Source organism: Heterocephalus glaber, unplaced genomic scaffold, assembly GCF_053883595.1.
Source record: "Heterocephalus glaber isolate CG9 unplaced genomic scaffold, H.glaber_assembly_v1.0 deba00000071, whole genome shotgun sequence".
Lineage (NCBI taxonomy): Eukaryota > Metazoa > Chordata > Mammalia > Rodentia > Bathyergidae > Heterocephalus > Heterocephalus glaber.
This window is the reverse complement of record NW_028258137.1, coordinates 35,884,797-35,902,819: the sequence shown is the minus strand read 5'-3', so window position 1 is coordinate 35,902,819 and position 18,023 is coordinate 35,884,797. Positions and strand designations below refer to the sequence as shown.

At 48.3% G+C, this 18,023-nt stretch overlaps 1 protein-coding gene across 11 annotated transcripts in view; it reads right to left on the bottom strand.

Annotated features, from left to right (window-relative positions):
• Nucleotides 1–18,023, bottom strand: part of Znf423 (zinc finger protein 423) — a 319,020-nt gene that overhangs the window by 69,288 nt on the left and 231,709 nt on the right. The window contains exon 7 of one of the 11 annotated variants that reach the window (XM_087206814.1): nt 9,326–9,485. The exons of the other annotated variants lie outside the window; for them this stretch is intronic. Coding sequence (XP_087062940.1) covers nt 9,331–9,485 — 155 coding nt within the window. The 3' untranslated portion in view covers nt 9,326–9,330. Of the gene's footprint in view, nt 1–9,325; nt 9,486–18,023 lie in introns of those variants that run through there. 11 annotated transcript variants of the gene reach the window in all.

Sequence of the window (18,023 nt, the reverse complement as noted above, 5' to 3'; positions counted from 1 at the left end):
CACACATGCACCAGGCCAGGTGGAGATCTGCAACTGTAGGGAATGGGGTGAACGCTTGAGCCAAAGGGACCAGCATCTGCAGGCTGGTGGTGTGAGAGGCAAGGGTTTCGGTGAGGGCAGAGGGCAGGAGTCTCACTGCCACACAAGTCCTCGTGAGCTCCAACGAGGAACTCTGTCAAGGGTGATGAAAGCCACTGAGGGCTCTGAGCAAGGGAGACAGTTCCAGGAGGCCACCACAGACTAGACCCCCGTGGGGGAAGCAGAATAGGTTCCAGAGCAGCAGAGAAGATGCCATGCTCTGCGCCAGGCACTGGGGATCAGAAATGAGTGAGACATAGCCCCTGCACACTGGGACCCACAGGGCACTCCGAAGCATGCACAGGTGAGCAGGTGGCTGTAGTCCTAGGTGACCGGCATCTCATGCGACAAGCTGGCTTTTGAATTTTCAATATTATTCTTGCTTTATTTGGTCCATATTTATCTTTAAATGAGAAACAGCATTAAAGGGGAGGGTGAATTTTTTCATCTGAGGAACATGTATTAAGCACTTACTATGTGTCAGGTACCACGTAGCCTTTTAACCCAACAGTCAGAACAGTCAGGATCCAGTAGGCCTAAGTCTCACCCTCACAACTGGCAGCTCAGACACAGATGACTAAGTCCTGAACTTGCCCTACCGTGTGTCAGGCACTGCAGTGACTGTGGCAGAGATGGCACAGACAACACAGACCTGCTGTTGCACGAAGCTCACTGTGAGCAATGTGGGGTGAAGGTGTCATAGACAGGAGGCAGCACCCACAAATACATGGGAGCTGAAAAATGCACACACAAAAAAATCTGGGAACAACAAACCACTGGCCCAGGCTGAGATTCAGAGGGCCATATTGTTGATAAGTAGACTGGGATGAACATGGAGCGCTTCCAATAGGGACAAAGCTGTAGGCTTGATTGTGTAGGCAGTGGGCAGCCACCAGAGGCTTTTGAGAAGTGAAGTGATAGAGAGCTACACTTGCAGAATGTGAATCACGGCACAGGAGCTGGGAGAGGCTGCTGAGGGGACACTAGCTGATTATGCCACCACCTCTGCTCAGAGGACGAGCACTGGCAGTGTGGATGGCAGTGCTACAGGTGCAAAGGAAGGGGATAGGAGCCTCCTTGTAGTGCATATTAGGGAGGCTCACTGGAGATGAGAGGAATGGAGGAGCGAGTCCAGGCAGACCAGCTGGCTGTCATGGTCCTAACTCAATAATGGGCAACATGGCCAGCTCACGTGATCAGAGTTAGTGTAAGTCCCTACTGGCTGAGAATGACACAAAGTGGCTGTGCATGTGGGCTCCACAGAAGCAGGGCAAGAGAAGGATTTGGCTACCTAGTAGCTGGTGGATGGATGAGCTGCTGGGAAGTAGATGCACAGATGCATGAGTGGATGGCCCCCTAAACATTTGGATGGATAGATGAATGCGTGGTCCATGCACGTGAGGCAGATGAAGGACTACAGAGCCACAGTGAGCAGTAGAGTAAATGCAGGGACACATGAGCAGGTAGGTGGGGGTGGAGAATGGTGGCTGCATGAGAGGTGAGTGTGTAGGTGTACGGACAGATGGGACTATTGGCAGTAACACCCAGCAGAATACGATTCCAAAATGCTGGGAGATTCATTATTTTGTGTTGGTAAACCTTGGGCCGCCCTAGGCTTACTTCATCACTTCCAGCTGAAATGTCTTCTCTCCCAGCCCCTGTCTCAACATTCAGAAAGTTAGTTTAACATGTAGCAAGAGGGCTAGCTGATTCTTAAGCCCAGTCTTCCTCTAACATGCTGTGTGACCTTAGATAAGCTCCTCCCACTCCCTGGGCTTCTCTGCCTTCTAGTACAAGGAAGGAATAAGACAAGATCAAGGATCTGGATTTGGTCCATATTTATTTTCACCCTCACACCTTCAGCCACACTTTTCTCCCCAATCCAGACTAATCCCTAAGGGATCATGGCCAGCTGAGCCCCATTTGCCTGGTGACCTTTCAGGAAAGTCTCTCTCAAACTTCACAGCACATCAGAATCAGGGGCAGAATCAACTGAAACACTGAGTGTCTGGTTCAGTAGGTCCAGGGTGGAGCTGGAAACTTGCCTTTCTAACGAGGTCTCAGTGATGCCAGCTGACTCTGCTGGTTCTGGGACCTCACTTGGAGAACTACCAATGTAAAGATCCCTGTCAGCTGCCACTCCAAGAGTGTGCGTAGCTGTCCCCATAAAGGAAGCAACCCCCCACCCCAGACCAGAAGCTTGTTGGAGCCACTGTCCCCTCTAAACACCAGGGGCAGCCCGGGCCTGCACGGTGCTAGGCTCCATCCTGCATCTGCCCATCCAGGTCCTGCCCCCATCCTCCCTCCACTGTGCTCCCACCTGCTTTCTTCCTCTCCAGGAGCCCTCGAGAGCACCATGCCTTCTGCTGCCTGTGTGCCGCCTGCCCCTGCTGCCCCCAGAACAGCTGTGGGCTTAATTATCAAAATAACATTTTAATAGTCTCATAACTGAACTCCCTTCAAAACATGCCAGTGGAGGAGGAGGGAAGGAGTCTCTTTAGCACCTCTTCCCACCCAACTTGCTAATCGGAGACATTTAAGCTGCAGAGAGGCCCAGATGCCCAGTCTAGCCACAGGGCCCCTTGTGCCATGTTGGATGTGGTTTCCCCATGCAGAACAACGGCTCCAGCCCACACCAGACTGCCAGCCTGAACCGGGAGTCGCTGCAGGGACTCCCCACTCCCTCCTTGTAAAAGGAGATCAGCACGCCTCTCTCAACCCCAGCATCGCTTGGAAAAGTGGATATGCCAAGAGAACTTGGGCAACTCATTTGCCATCGCCAGGGATTTTACTTGCTTTGAACATATTCTTATATTTTTAAAAAATTGCTAACACAAGCATTAACTCTGGCTCCGTTTCTCTGCTATTTTGTGTAATAATTCGACAGGGAGTCCTAGCTGGTATTTAGCTCCTGAGTTAACCTCCACTAAACAAGCCCAGTGCAAAACTTGCTTCTCAAATCACAGTGTTTTTTCCCTCCCACTCAATGCAGCCCTTCACTCTCTGGACTCCTAAAGCTCACTAACATTACATTTATCCAGTGTCTGTGCCTTGTGCTGCTTTGGAGCATATGTTCTATGTTATTACATCAGTTCCTTGTTTGGCAGCCCAAGGAGGAAGGACTGACTGTTTTACTCAGGAGGAAACTAAGCCAGGAGAAGGTACATTCCCAGTTAAGGCTGGCAGTGGGTGGGACTGGGGTGGGTGGCATTACCCTACCTGCCTGGGTTGGGCTGGTTGGACTTCTAGGCCAGTTCTTCCCAAACTCAGCAGCAAGTCATCTGGAGCCCTCTGTAATGCAGATTCATTTCTGCAGGACTGGTTGGGGACTGGGATTCTCTAGTTCTAGCACATTCTTCTGTTACCAGGGGCCACACCTTGAGGAGGGAGTCAGATCAGAGGCCAAGTGCAAGATGGGAACACAGGGCCTCCCCAAACTGAGTCTCAGGCTGATGGCCCGGTTCTCTCCTAGCCAGTACTGTCACCTACCCCGTTCATCTGGTTTCTCCAACTCCATGCCCTGCCATAGGACAAGGAGTTGCCTTTCTGGAGGAAATTGCCAGAACCTAGCAGATCCCTTTAGTCTTCATCCTATTCCCCGCTGCCACCATAGAGCACCTATTAAATTCCAAAACAGGCACTGCAGGAGCATGTGACAGTTACAGATGTGGTGCCTGTCTCATCACCTCCCAGGGCACAGGAAAGAGCGAGACTGTCTATAGCCGCCCTGAGTCCAAATGGGCACATGGTAGGTGGGACACCAGCAAGGGCAAAGGTTGGCTGGGCTGGGCACTGCTGGCCACCCTGAGCCATGGGGAAGTTAAGTCCTTTAATATTAACCTAAACGCAACTAAACTTACAACCAATGAAAAAGGAGATTATCACTCCACCCTGGACATGACCTGGGGCAGGTGCCCTAGAGACCCAGTAACCTTTGGAAAAGGGGCCCTGGGCCATGGCAGCCCCTAGTCCATTGTCAACCCTTAAGTGAACTGCCTCCCTTACCAGGCATGCTGGCCATGTGCTCTGGCAGAGTCAAGAGCTGTGAATTCATGTCCTGCTTCTGCCCTTCCAAGCTGTGTGACCTTGAGGAAGTCAGTTTCCTCCTCTGAGGCTAATTTTCATTAGCAATATGAATATATATAATAGCACCGAACCTGATCCACAGGACCCAGCACAGAGCAGATACTATTATGTGTATACACATGTAGGTATGGATACAGATATTTTTTATAAATTCACCCCTGCTATATGCAGAACTTTGGTTCCAGAACACCTGTAAATACCAAAATCTGAGAGTGTTCAAGTCCCTTATATAAACAGTGTAGTATTTACTACAACCCATGCCCACCCTCCTATATACTTTAAATCATCTTTAGATTACTTATAAAACCTAACACAACATAAATGCTACGTAAATAGTTGTCACATTATTTCGTTTAGGGAACAGTGACAAAAAAGTATGTGCATGTTTGGTACAGGTGCAATTTTTCTTTTACTATTTTCAAAATATGCATATAGAACTTAAAGATCCAGAGGGCTGATTGTATATTCTTTATTCAAATAAAAAGTCTTTATTTAAATCCAATTTAATATTATTCAGTTAAACAAGAGTTTACTAAGCACTTGCTAAGTCCAGAACATGGTAATGGGGGCGGAAGTCCCTGTTTTCAAACAATCTGGAATTTAACTGAGATGTGCTAGATGCATGTGACACATTAAAGACAAGAGAAGCAGTCAGGCATTAATAAGGTAGTAAGTGACTGGTACCAACTACCCGGGACAGACCTCAGTAAGCAAGGCAGCTGGGAAGCCACCCCTGCAGGAGAAGTGCTTCAAGCCGAGTCTCCAGGAATGGGGACGGTCAGAGAAAAACAAAATATTGCTGTAGCAATAACAGTATGGAGCCCTTCTACACCCTCTGCTGCTCTGCCCAAAACCAATCGGGGCCCTTTATAGGCTTATTTAATTCTTACAAGCATCGCATGGGGAGGACACCAGTATCTGCACTGTCTCACGAAAGAGGAAACAGGCACAGAGGTGACATGACCTGCCCACAGCCAGCTGGCAAGTAGGGAGCAGATATGAGGTGCACACAAAGGCAGAGCCCAGGGCCCCTGGTCAGCAGGAGCCAGCATCTCCATGAACGTGGAGACAAGGAGGGCTGGTACATCACTCAGAGCAGTGGCAAGAGCCAAGGGGAGAACGGGGTATGGTGGGAATGACAAGGCAGCAGGCGAGGGCTGCGGGGGGCTGAGGCCAGGGAGTGATGTGGGGCCAGCAGCCCCCGCCCTCCATGCTCAGGGAGAGGGTTCCCTGCACCCAGCTAACTTCCTGAGAGGAAGACCTCAGTGTTACAGGTAGCTTCCAACCCACCACACAGGTGCAATTGGTCCAAATAGGACATGCCATCCTTAGTTCCTGTTGGCCAGGACAGGTTGCATATTGCTTACCCAAAAAGTTGAGGACCAAAAGTGTTTCAGATTTCAATTTTTAGAGTATTTGCATATACATAATGAGATACCTTGGTGATGGGACCCAAGCCTAAACATATATACCTTATACACATAGCTTGAAGGTAACTTTATACAAGATTTTATGTAAGATTTTTAATGCACCTGCATTTTAATGTGACCCATCCCATGAGGTCAGGTGTGCGATTTTCTGCTTGTAGCATCGTGTCATCACTCAAAGTTTTAGACTGTGGAGTGTTTTGGATTTGGGGCTTGGGGATTAGGGATGCTCAGTCTGCTCAACTAGAGATCCAGCTCTCAGCCACCTTGGACCTGGGCTGGCTCTGAAACTTAGTCTCACATGGCAGTGACAGTCAATGCCCACTTGACCTGGGCATAACGCAGGCACATGCACCATGGGTGGGTGGAGGAGGGCAGAAGAGGTGGTGTTCAGCCCCTGTATTTGGAGGAAAAGGCAGAAGTAACAGAAACTAAAGCCACAGAGTTCTAAAATCCTTGCCTCTCTGGGCAGGAGCCCAGCATGCCGTTGTCCAAGGCCTTTGAAGCCACCCAAGTGGCATCAGTCCCAGCAAACATCCTCTGAGACGGGACAGAAATCTAAATCTTTGTCCACAAGTGGCCACCTCACGCAGCTATCAGGTCCCCTCCCTACTGCAGAGACGGCCTCTCTCCTCCTTGACCACAGCCGCCGAAACACAGCTTCCCTGTCTCCCTGGCTCAAGCTGTGGAAGAGCTTCTTCCATTTACCGAGGATCATCTTCATTTCCTTCACCTTCTCACAACTGTGCTTTCCAAAACAGGATATTAAGGGAAGAGAAACTGAGGGCTTTCGGGGGTTTTCAGCCTCTGCTCCAGGGAGAAACAGACACTCATCCCTGTCTGAAATTGCTTCACTCGGCAAGCTTGTGGGCCATGGGAGCCCTCCTGCCACAGCCGAGCAGAAAATAGAGTTTGTTTCTCTATTTCCCAGCCCCCTCGCCTCTCACCCTCTCCTCCTCTCCCCCTCCTCCTGCCTGCTTGCTCCTCTCTGCCTGGTGCACTGCTAGGGGCTGGAGCCTCATGGCTCTGCAGGGCTGCCTGGTGCTGAGGCGCAGGGCAGGGGTCACTCAGCACACAGGCCTAGAAGGGAGGCAAGAAGCCACTGTTGAAACCCTTTCTGCCTCCTCCCACAGCCCAAACCCCACACCACTCAGCCTTCAGATAACCCTGGATGGAAGCAGAAGACCTGGGGCCTTTTGTTCCCTGAAATATTCAGGTTTCCAGGTCATTCTCTGGCCTTGCCAGGAATGCAATGTGTTCCTGGCTTGAGCAAAATGCTCCAGTGTTAAAATATTCATCTGGTTTGGGTTGGGACTAGGGAGGAGGGTGTTTCAGAGAAACAAAAGCATTGTCTTCCCTCTTTCTCTGCTTTCTGACCCACCTGGGAGGTTCATGTTCCACCTTGATTTTGGCAACTTTTTTTTAGATTCCTCGACAGTTGCCCAGGATGCAGAGAGTAGGACAGACACAGATGGATGGATTCAACTAGTTGTTACCTCTCCAAGGGAAAAGGGAGGGATATTAGATATTTTCTTGGAAGTTAATTCAACTCGAAGCTGGGCACTGGGAATATTTTGTCCTAGCAATTAGTCCCTCCCCCACCCACTGCTGCCCACCCCAGCCTCCGATGGACACTGGCCCAGATCCCAGAGGGCCATAACCGCCCCCAAGGGCAGGACCCCTCTTGGGCCAACTGGTCTAGACTGGGACCTGTAGGACGCTTTAATTATCAGTCACTCTGCTTCCTTTCCCTTTGCTCCCCAGTCCCCAGCATGAAACCTGTCAAGCGTCCACCCTGAGGATGGGAAAAGCAGCTACCTACTGGCCTTGGTCTTTAACTAAAGGCTTGAGCTAAATTATACCACAGACCTTGGGGAATGGGGGAATGGTGGCTGGAGGAAGGGTTGTTGTGGGCATAGGGGAGGGGAAGGCAGGGTCCTGGCATGCTGAGCATGCTTCTACCCCCTTCCAAGAGGAGGGAGAAACTGAGGCTTAAGAATGAGTACTACACTGCACAGAGCCCCTGCTCCATCCTTCCTCAGGAACATCATACAGGGCTCCAAAGAGTCTGCAGGGAAAGAAGATGGGGACCCTGGTGATCAGCCCTGAGGAGGAGAGAATGTCCAGCCATGGGAAGACACAGGGAGGGCTGACAAGGGCCAGCTTAGGAGTCCAGTGCCTCACAGCCATGCAGGCCACACACTCTCTGGCTTAGCACACATGTTACCACAAGCCTCTCCATCCACCTTGCAGATGTATCTAAACAGCCTCCATACCCACTGCCACCACCATGGACTGTCGTCTCCAGCCAGGTGACCAAGCACTGACTGCCACCCACAGGACTCTGAGCTTTCACGTCTGTACTCCCATGACTCTCTCTCCAACGGGGGCCAGGGCAGTTTTTGTACAAACTGAAAGCAGGAGAATGTCACTCACAGCTCAGAGCTTCACCCTGGTTTCCTCTTGCATAGAGTAAGATCCCGGCTCTTGATCTGATATTGCGCAGCCTCTGCCAGCTTCTCATGTCACGGGAGCCACTGTCCTGGTCACTCACCACACTTCAGCCCCATACACCGGCTCTTCACACAGCTGGCTCCTTCTTGCCCTTGAAACCTCAGCTGAACTAACACCCCCTCCAGTTTTCTCCCTCTCTGCTGGAAGAACATACCTCTCTGTAATTACATATTTGCTTATTTGCCTCTTAGTCTGGGCTTTCCCATCTATGGTAAGTAACGCAAAGGTAGGGGAACACATTTATTCATTCCCCAGAGCCTAGCAAAGTGCCTGGAGCAGAAAAATCTCTTAAGAAATGTTTGTTGCATGAATGCAAGAGCCAGTGGCTACCAGTTAGCTCAAAGCAGAACTTCCTCATTGTTATGGGATGGAAAAAGGAAGCTCCAGACACTCAAGATTGGTAGGATCAAATTTTCTTCCAACCTGCAATGAATATCAACCTTGCCTGCTCCTTCTTAATTCCTGATCACATTTGGATTCAGATATTTAAGAAGCCAGAGAAGCAAATGTTATTCAATGCCCCAGAAAACCCCTGAGATTCAGCATTCAAGGGTAGAAAAGTTTCACTTTCATAAAGCCTAATAAAATCTTGCTTCCACCGAGCAGGCAGCAGACAGCACGCTCAGCAAGCTACAGGGTGCTCTGCGGATCAAGAGCGCGTGGAAATGCAGGCTGTGACTGGAATACAAGAGTCCACAAGACCCGCCATGAGGACTGCCCAGGGCCTGGCCGGGCCCCATGTGCGCACAGAGAAGGGCCCCGAGAGGTTGGTCACAGGCTAAGAAGATTTACACCCAAGCCGTGATATTTATGACAATAAACAATTCACGAGATTGCCACAGTCCCCTGCAGTTGTTCTGAGAAGCATGGACAAAAAACAAACACACACTCACCCAATAAAAACAAGGGGGGAGAGAGGTGGTGAGCACCTCCAGCCCCTCCGATGTGGGCTTCCCCATTACTCTAATGTAATCAGAAGAACATTAAACATTTCTAAAGTCTCCTCTTTTCCATGGCTGATTAAGCAGTTGGGAGCAGAGAGTTTACTGTAAAAAAAAGCAAACAATTATGCGCTATCCGAGGTAAACATTACCTTAGTAATGGAAGCTGAGATGCGCAGCTCCGTTGTCAGTAGGGATTATCATTATAATACTTAAAATAACATTTATAACACTTACTGAAATTACTCGAATGAAGTCTGCAGAGACACCGAAATGAAATCAGCTCAATGTGTTTTTATAAGAATACTGAAATCTCCGTCCCTTGGAGGAAAGTTATAGGCATTAACACTTTTTGCTGGGCCTCCATTAGCTGGTAAAATTTGAATACTGTTTCTTAGGTGAGCTCTAATCTTCTTTGAATCCTCCCAACACATTTTATCTGTAAAAAATTGTAGTTAAAAATTTAGTTTGATGGAATGATATTTAAGTGCTTTCCTCATCTAACTCCCTGAAAGCGCCCCAGAGAGTCTCCCTGTAATTTGTTCAAACGAAATAATATTTTCGTTTCCCCATTTCTCTTTGTTGTCTTGGGTGATGAAAAGTAACATTTCTTTTCTTTCAATCCTATTAAGCGAGGCTCGTGGAATGCCAGCCACTCAATCCAAATGCGATCTGGCAGACAGGCACTCGGCTTAAAAAACGCGGCCTGCCAACCTCGGTTTCTGTCAGGAGTTGACATGTCACTAGGCATCGGTTCCAGGCAACATTTCCCGAGTAAAAACCAGGGTTATCAGCAAGCTGCACAGGATTTTTTCCCTTCTTTCTTCCTTGCTCTTTTTCCTTCTCTTTTTCCACTGACTCACTAGGATCCTTGGCTCAAATATACAGTTATTTGCACATCCGCTGTCCGCTCCAGCTCCCTGCAACTCACCCTGCTCACTCACTTCCCCCTGCACCCACCTGACACCTACACTCAAGCTGGCAATCCAGGTGCCTGGGCCTCCTCCAACTGCAGGACTTGCAGTCTGGGGGAGAAAGAGCATCTTAGATATTACCCTGCTCCCTCTCTTGTTCCTCCTAGATTTCAGTCAACAACCAAAGTAGCTTCATCTTCCAGATCCCAACTCACCCCACAACACCTGGATCAGACGTCACCTCTCTGAACCCTCCCCAGCATTCCAGGGTATCCCCACTCCCAGAGACACCGGGTATCCCCACTCCCAGAGACACTTGCAAATGCATTTATTCCGGCCAGAAAGGGGGGATTAAATACATTCTGGTGTGACCATACAATAAAACATTGTGCATACTCTTATTTTTCAAATGGAGCAAAATTAAATGGATTGCCATACAATGATTTGCAATGCTAAAAGTGAAGTAAGCAAGATACAGAATAACAAATGTAACTGATCCCATTTGAATAATACATAGGCATATGCATAGAAAATTCTTGAAGACACATAAACATCAGTAAGAGTGGTAGGTGACTTCTGGGGAAAGGAAATTGGGGGCAGAGTCGAGATGAGTTAGAGAAGGGAGAGTTTATACTCTTGTATGATATTTGAACCTTTCCATGAACATGCATTACTGTTTTGGTAAAAGACTTACTAGTGCCATTTTGAATTTCTATACTTAACTCACTGGAATGAATGCCATCATAGGAGAGAGTGCCATCACCAATTATGAGTCTTATCACACACTTCCTACTTCCTACCTACATGAGAATGCCTTGCTGACATGGCAACTATTAATTTACTATATGTACAGAAGCCTTCTAACGATGAAATTCTCTTAGTAGACTATTCAAATATGGGCTCTGCCTTTCTCTTTCTGTTCCTACCTGACAGGTAAACAGATGAAAGAGCCAGCCATCAAGAATGACAATGAGATAACAGAGACCTTCACTGGGGTATAATCTCAGGCAACATCAAAGGGGCAAGACCCCTCGAGCCTTCCCAGCTTGATGGCAAGAAATAGTCATATCTTTGAGGCACCTGGGGCAACTTCTCATGGTTACCTGTGTTTTTTCATGAAAGAACAGTGACAGCAATATGACCAGGGATGCTAGCAGGAAGGACACTAAACCTTGGTTCTACAGATATGTAATGTTTTGTAATTATGTTAATTGAAAGATCAGGGGGGTAGGTCACAATGCTGCATCGTTCCCAAGGTACAAGAAATGTCAATGGAGTCAAAATTGTTTCAGCACAAATATATACTTAGGCATGACACATTACACCTGTTGATTTTATTCTAACAACATAATTTTCTTTATATATAATTAACCACCTATAAAATACTTGTATATCATACACATATTTCATAGGTGTTGACACATACACACATCATCATCACCATCATCACGATCAAGTTCAACTGCTCATAGCTGAGACAGTAAGGTGCTCCAGGCTCAACACTGCACCAAATCTGTGCCCAGCAACAGCAGGCTGCCTAGCATCCAGTCATACAGCACGAATGAGCAATCAGTAACACATATTGATCATGTGCAGGCTACTTGCCCCATCACCAAGCACAACAACCCTGGAAACATCAACAATTTGTCCAGAAGTTGAAAATCCACATGATTTCTGCTAATTTGCTTTCTAAATTAAAGGAAAGTTACATTCTTTCAAGTTATGGACTAGAGGAATGGGCAGGAGGAAGTCAGAGCCTTGGGTGCTAGGGAATGTGCTACTCGCAGAGCCGGCTTGTTCTCAGAGCCTAGGAAAATGATGGGATGATCTCTGAAGACCACGGGTGTCTTCTAGGCTTAAAATGTTCCTTCCTTAAATTCTGGCTCGTTGGCTCTAACAACTACACCCTCAGTGCAGGAAGACACAGAAGCGCAGACCTCTCCCACCAGCCCATGGAAACAGAAGCCACAGCCAATTGGTGCAAAGCATCAGTGACCTCTGTTAAGTTCATTTCTCATAACAAAGCAGATCCCGCCCCTAGCAGCACTGTGTCCCTTCTAACTGACTGAGTGTACTATACAAGTTCCCTTGCTTCTCTCATGGAATGAACCTGGGGTGGCTGCTCTCTACCACCTAAGCCCAGGGCAGCATTTTCTTTGTCCTACAGCTGTATTTTGCAAGCTTTAAGGGGACTGCTTAACTGGTTCTGGGCAGCTTGGCCAACAGCCCACACTGTGTGTACCCTCTGGGCCACTGAGATGGAGTACAGGGATTGTCTCTGTGTTGCTTTACTAGTGTTGCAAAGACAAAGTCACACAGAATGACTGGGTGGCCTGAACAACAGAAATGCATTTCTAGCAACTCTGAAGGCTGGAAATCCAAGAGTGAGGTGTCCACAGGGTTAGTTTCTCCTCTCTTTGGCTTGCAGGAGGTATTCTATCCCCACATAGTCTGTCCTCTGAATGCACACATCCTTGGTGTCTCTCTGAGACTGAATCTCCTCTTCTCATAAGGACACCAGTTGAATAAGATGAGGGCCTATCCTACAGGCCTTGTTTTGACTTCATTAGCTCTCCAAAGACCTTATCTCCAAATAGTCACAGTCTGAGGTGCCAAGGGTGAGGGCATCAACAGAGGAATTTAGGGAGCCGTGATGCAGCCCCTAACATCATCCCTTTGGCTCTCTGCCATTGCAGAAAAAGGTGCTTCATCTGTCTCCTTCGCATCAGCCCCAGGGCACCTACCTGGCTGCTTCTTCCCCTAGCAGAGGGATCAGAACTGCTTAGAGAATCACAGGGACAGACACTGGCTAACCACTTCCCCGCCCCGCCCTGCCACACGATTTTCCAAATTACCTTCTGGCTGTAGCAAAAGGGACTTGGAGGTAACCTCAGCCAATCCCCACCTCCCCACCCTACCCCGAGCCTTTCGGGGTGACAAGTTTCCCTGGACAAAGACCCAGTGCAGAAGAAATCTAATTATGACCAGAAACACATGGGCACCCTCAGTACACAGACAAGGAGGAGAGACAGTGCTCAGAACATGGGCAATAACTGCCTCTCAGGCTCCAAGGAGCCAGAACCTTCCCTCCCACTCCCAAGCTCCCCCCAGTCCCACAGCTGCTGCGGGTCGTCAGCCCCACTCACGATAAAACCCTGTGGCCCCTGTGCAGCTGGCCACTGGTGCATGGTCCTTGGTGGGGGATGAGAACTTTTTTCGGTCTTAGGCATATTTGAAAAATCTGTTCACGTGTAAGATGCAGCCTGCCTCTGCCACGGAGGGCATGCTTTGCAATCTGAATCGGCAAATTTGTTAACTGACTGTTGAGTCTAATGTTATACCACTATTCTGCCTCTCGTTAGCAACACAAATTACCGGCAATTAGCCGGCTGACTGTTCAAAGGCAGTTCAATTTCATGTATAAAGAGAACTATATAATGCTTAATGTATCTATCAAATGTAATAGCCCAAACAAAATTAATGATATGAATACAATGAGTGCTTATATGGGATAATTACAAGGTGTCCATCACAAGAAGCGTGCCACAGAGTCAGACACACAATTCAGGCAAACAGTCACCAAAGTTGTTGCGGCTGGCCTAGGCTATTAGATGACAGAGGAGTCCCCGGGAAGCGGAGAAAAGCTCAGCCCAGTCTGGGGATAGGGTAGGAAAGGCAGGCTGCTGTGGCATCTGAAAAACATCAACTGTGGCTTCAAGCCCTGCATATAGCAAGTCACTGTGTTCAATTTCCTCACCTGTAAAATGGGAGCAATATCATCCATCTAACAGAACCCTAAGCTAGTTACTACACAAGCAAATGACAAAGAAAGAGCTTTGCTAACCATCCAGGCCTCGCCTGGAGAAAGTGGCAACAACGCTATTGATGTTATTATTATTATTACATAAAAATGTCCAAGGTGAGGCCCCACAGACCCTCCCACCCGCATCGCTGACAGAGTAGCATGACACGATACAAATGACACTTCGATTTAATTACCATCTTTTTTTCCCCTCCGGTAACTAAACATTTTCCTCTGCTCAGTATCCCTGGAATGGCAGGGCCATTCCCAGTGTATTACTTGCATATCTATAATTAAATAATTAAGAATTGTTCAAGCCCTTCCAAACACAACAAAAGGCGATGATTATTTCAAACCCACTTTAGAAGAAGTCAAGCCCCTATCAGCTCCATTTTTTTGCTAATAGTTATGCAAGGCTGCACCAGCAGCATTCCCTCTTGCATGCCAGCACACCAATAAATTAAGATATTCCTGGCCGCATCTGCACGAGGGAAATTAGAGCATTACCTGGTCCCCGCCAGTGTGCCAGCTCCGAGCGGCAGGCGCAGCCCACGCTGGGCGACCAGCTGTCTGCGAATGTGGCGTGTGGATCACAGCTCAGAGCCAGGGGATCTCTTAGGAGGTCTGCTCTAATATCAAAACTGCCGCGCTGCAGGACTGGTCCCTTCACAGCACAGTATTCAAACACTTCCTCCGCCTCATTCTTTCCAGCTCGGAACCGAAGGGAACCCGGACCTGGGACCTCTGAGTGGGTTCCCGGATGCTCAAACGAGCTTGGCTGATTTTTCTTGCTCGCCTCTGAGTCCTAAACAGTGAGGCCAGCACTGAGGCACTTTGTTTTCTGCAACTCCAGCCCCAGTCTCCTTGGAGGAGGGGTGACCTCATTCCTGGTGGGTGTAACTTCACCGGGCACCATGTCTTGGATTTGGATGCGGAGTGAGTGGCCTTTGCAGAGGCTTAAAAACCAAAGGATTCGAGTGGTTTCCAAAAGCATGACCTCACTGTCCCAAAAGGAGGGAAAGACCTATTTTCCCCAAAGTGGGTGGAGCCCTAGTGCATGTACCACCCTGGTAGGTTAATGTTCAGGGTCCCCTGTGCTCCTTTAAGTCTGAATCCCCTCTCTCTTCAGGTCTCCCAAGACCCTGACCATGACAAATGGAGCCTGGAAATGGCCCCTGTGCTTTAGACAAACAAAAGCAGGGAGAAATAAGCCGGCAACTGTGGGTGGCATCCCGGATGCTGCCTCTTTGGCAAAAGCATCTGAGGCAGAGCAGGACCTGGTGGGCCAAAGAGTAGGGTGAGGAGCATCGGGGGTCCAACAGCCAACAGCCATTAGGGGACGGGAGAAGGGCTCATCTGGGGGCTGCTGCTAAGGGAGGTATGCTGAGATGAAGGGCTGATGCTGGGCAGCAAAGGCATTTCAGACATGTTGAGTTGGACGGTCAGCAGGCAGCTGGCTGGGGGGGTACAGGACAGAGAAGGCAGCCAGGCCCAGAGACCACTGATTAAGGGGCTATCGGACATGCACAAGGACGAGAGTGTCCTGGAAGAGGCCAGCAGGGTTCAGTGGCCTGGAAAGACAACGAAGTCATCAATTTCCACCACCAGGAATCTTCTAGCAAGAAGAGTTGCAAAGGGTAGCATTGTCTCTTTAATCCCTCTGACTTTTGCTGTGCTCACAACCTAAAAATTATCCTTAGCTAGTCCCACTGGGGAACTCCTACTCATCCTTCAGAGGTCCAGCTTAAATGTCCCTCCACTTTCAGACTTCCACTGACCACCCTCTACTCACCCTTGCCCAACGTAACCAGGACAACAATAGCTTCCCAACCTACTCATAGTAATTTGCACAACTGCACGTCTACCCCTCCCATCCGATTAAATATTCCTTTAGGCTTTGGGCAGGGTCTTGGCTCAGGCTCCCCACTCAGCACAAAGTCTGGTACAAAGTGGGCAGAAAAAAACCTTGAAGGCATGAGAAGAAACATATTCCAAGCATGGAGTAGGCTGGAGCCCCATAGATCCTCCCTGTGGGGGCACAGGAGCTGCCTTTAAAGATTGTGTCTATGATTTACATCCAAATCAAAGAGGCCAGTTATTCGAAAGCCAGGGCTATTTAGTACACTGGCATGAACACCTTCTCTCCTGGGTACATCAGATCCCTCTGCTCAGATAGGTGACAGCCAGCTTCCCATTTTACATACATGGAGATTAAACCCCATCGCCAAAAGACAGAGACCCCACTGAGTCCCACGGAGGCCACACAAGGTGGAAACTCGATTCTCCTTTGCTCTCCATCAGGGTACAAACTGTGGCAAATAGTGGCTTCACAAGTAGATTAAACTGCATCCAAACTGGTCTTATTAGAGCCCTACCATGCATCCTTCTGAAGCCTTTTCTGACTATCCTATGTCCATGTTCTCTTCTCGGATGAGAACTTACACTCTAGCCCTTAATCATAAACTGCTGGAAACATGAGACATTTCTGCCTCCCAAATAAGTTGAAAGCTTCTAGAGGGCAGAGACAAATCCTACACCTGGGCCAGGGATTTAGCTCAGTGGTGGTTCACCGCCTGCCTCAAAAACGCAAGGTCCTGAGTTCGATCCCCAGTACCAAAAAAAAAAAAAAAATCCTACACCTATTCAAGATCTTCCTTGAAGCAGAGCTAAGTAAGTGTAGTTGGTAGACAAGTCCAGGGAAACTGCCACCATGTTGTCACCATAGCACCAGTAGCAGGCATTACTAAACAAACACCTATCTGCTCTCTCAAGTGAATGATTCACTATCGGAACTTGACTGCACCTACCAGGTTTCTTTGGTGGCTGCCTTGAACAGAAATAGAAGGAGGTGTGAAATGAATTACTTCAAGGAAGCCCCAAGAAGGTACTGTTCATGGGGCAATTTGCTTGAAAGCTCTTTCTGAGCTTCTCTCTGGCTCTCCTCTGTTGAAAGCTGAAGGACCACAGAGAATCAAGAGAAGCAAAGATAAGAGACATCATCCCAATTCTCAGCATGTCTCCCAAGAGACATCAGAACCCCTCTTCCCACTCAACATTCCAATTTTCAGCAGCTCAAAGGCCCTAGCAAAGGGGAAACCCCACCTCGCTGTGATATGCCCTGTCCAAGCTCTCTGACCACCCACTCAGCCAAAAAATCAGACAAAGAGACCAGACAAAAGGTGGGGAACTCTTAAGCCATTCACTTGCTGTTTTTCATATTAGTTTATAAACCTGATTTCTTCCTCCTTGCTTCTTGCTCTACTCTGGGCTAAGAAACCTAGCTCAAGACCTGATCTGGGTATCACTTTTCAAATGCCCAAATCCCTGTAAAGGTTTAGTGTCTAGCTGTGTGCATTTTGCTCAGTATTAACATGTTCAATGGAGTACTTTGATTTTTTTTTTATCTAGACGCCAGAAGCTGGTGAATATATGCTTCATAGCTTCAGATAAACCTTTTGTTCTTCTGGGGCTGATCAGCTGGTGGAGCAGCGAGAGGGAGAAGGGGAGGGGAATTCACAGGGGCTCAGCGGTTTCAAAAAGTCAAATTACCTCTGAGCCATAGCAAGGCTGATAATTTAAATGAAAAAATATATATACAGGCTGCAGCACACAACACCGTCTCTGTTAGGACTTTTAATGAAGCCCCAGTTGTGATGACACTGAAGCCGGGAACGCTACAGTGGGATAATTACTTGGCTCCCACACAGCTGAGTTCCATAGATGCATTATTAACGGCACATTCCTCGCCATAACGAGAGCTGAACAGAGGTAGGCGCCGCAGACCTTGGCGTCCGCCATTAGCGGCCTGGCGCAAACACAAATGAGTGTTTTCACAAAAGCATGCAAAGGTTGTGAAATTCCAATGAATCCTATGCTAGAAGGTGGAGATGGGTTGGGGGTGAAGGAAAGGGAGTAAATATATATATATATATATATATTATATATATGCACATAAGCATATATATATATATATGCATATACAGTCCATCCAGATGTGACCAGCGATGTCACCTTTCCCTGCGCAGAGCACTTGGAGTAAGGCAACCTGGGAAATTATGGAGTCAGAGCACATTGATTTTCCAGCAGCAGATCCAGGCGGCAGCCCTGATGAAGAATTACAGAGGAAATGCAATAACCTAATTCTCCTCCAACCTGGCCCTGCCGTGCCTGCAGCCCTGAGCCCAAGTGTTTGGGGCCATAGGGCGGCACCTCCCAACCCAGGCATCATGCACAGCTGGGTGCTTCGTTGTCACTGCCAAGC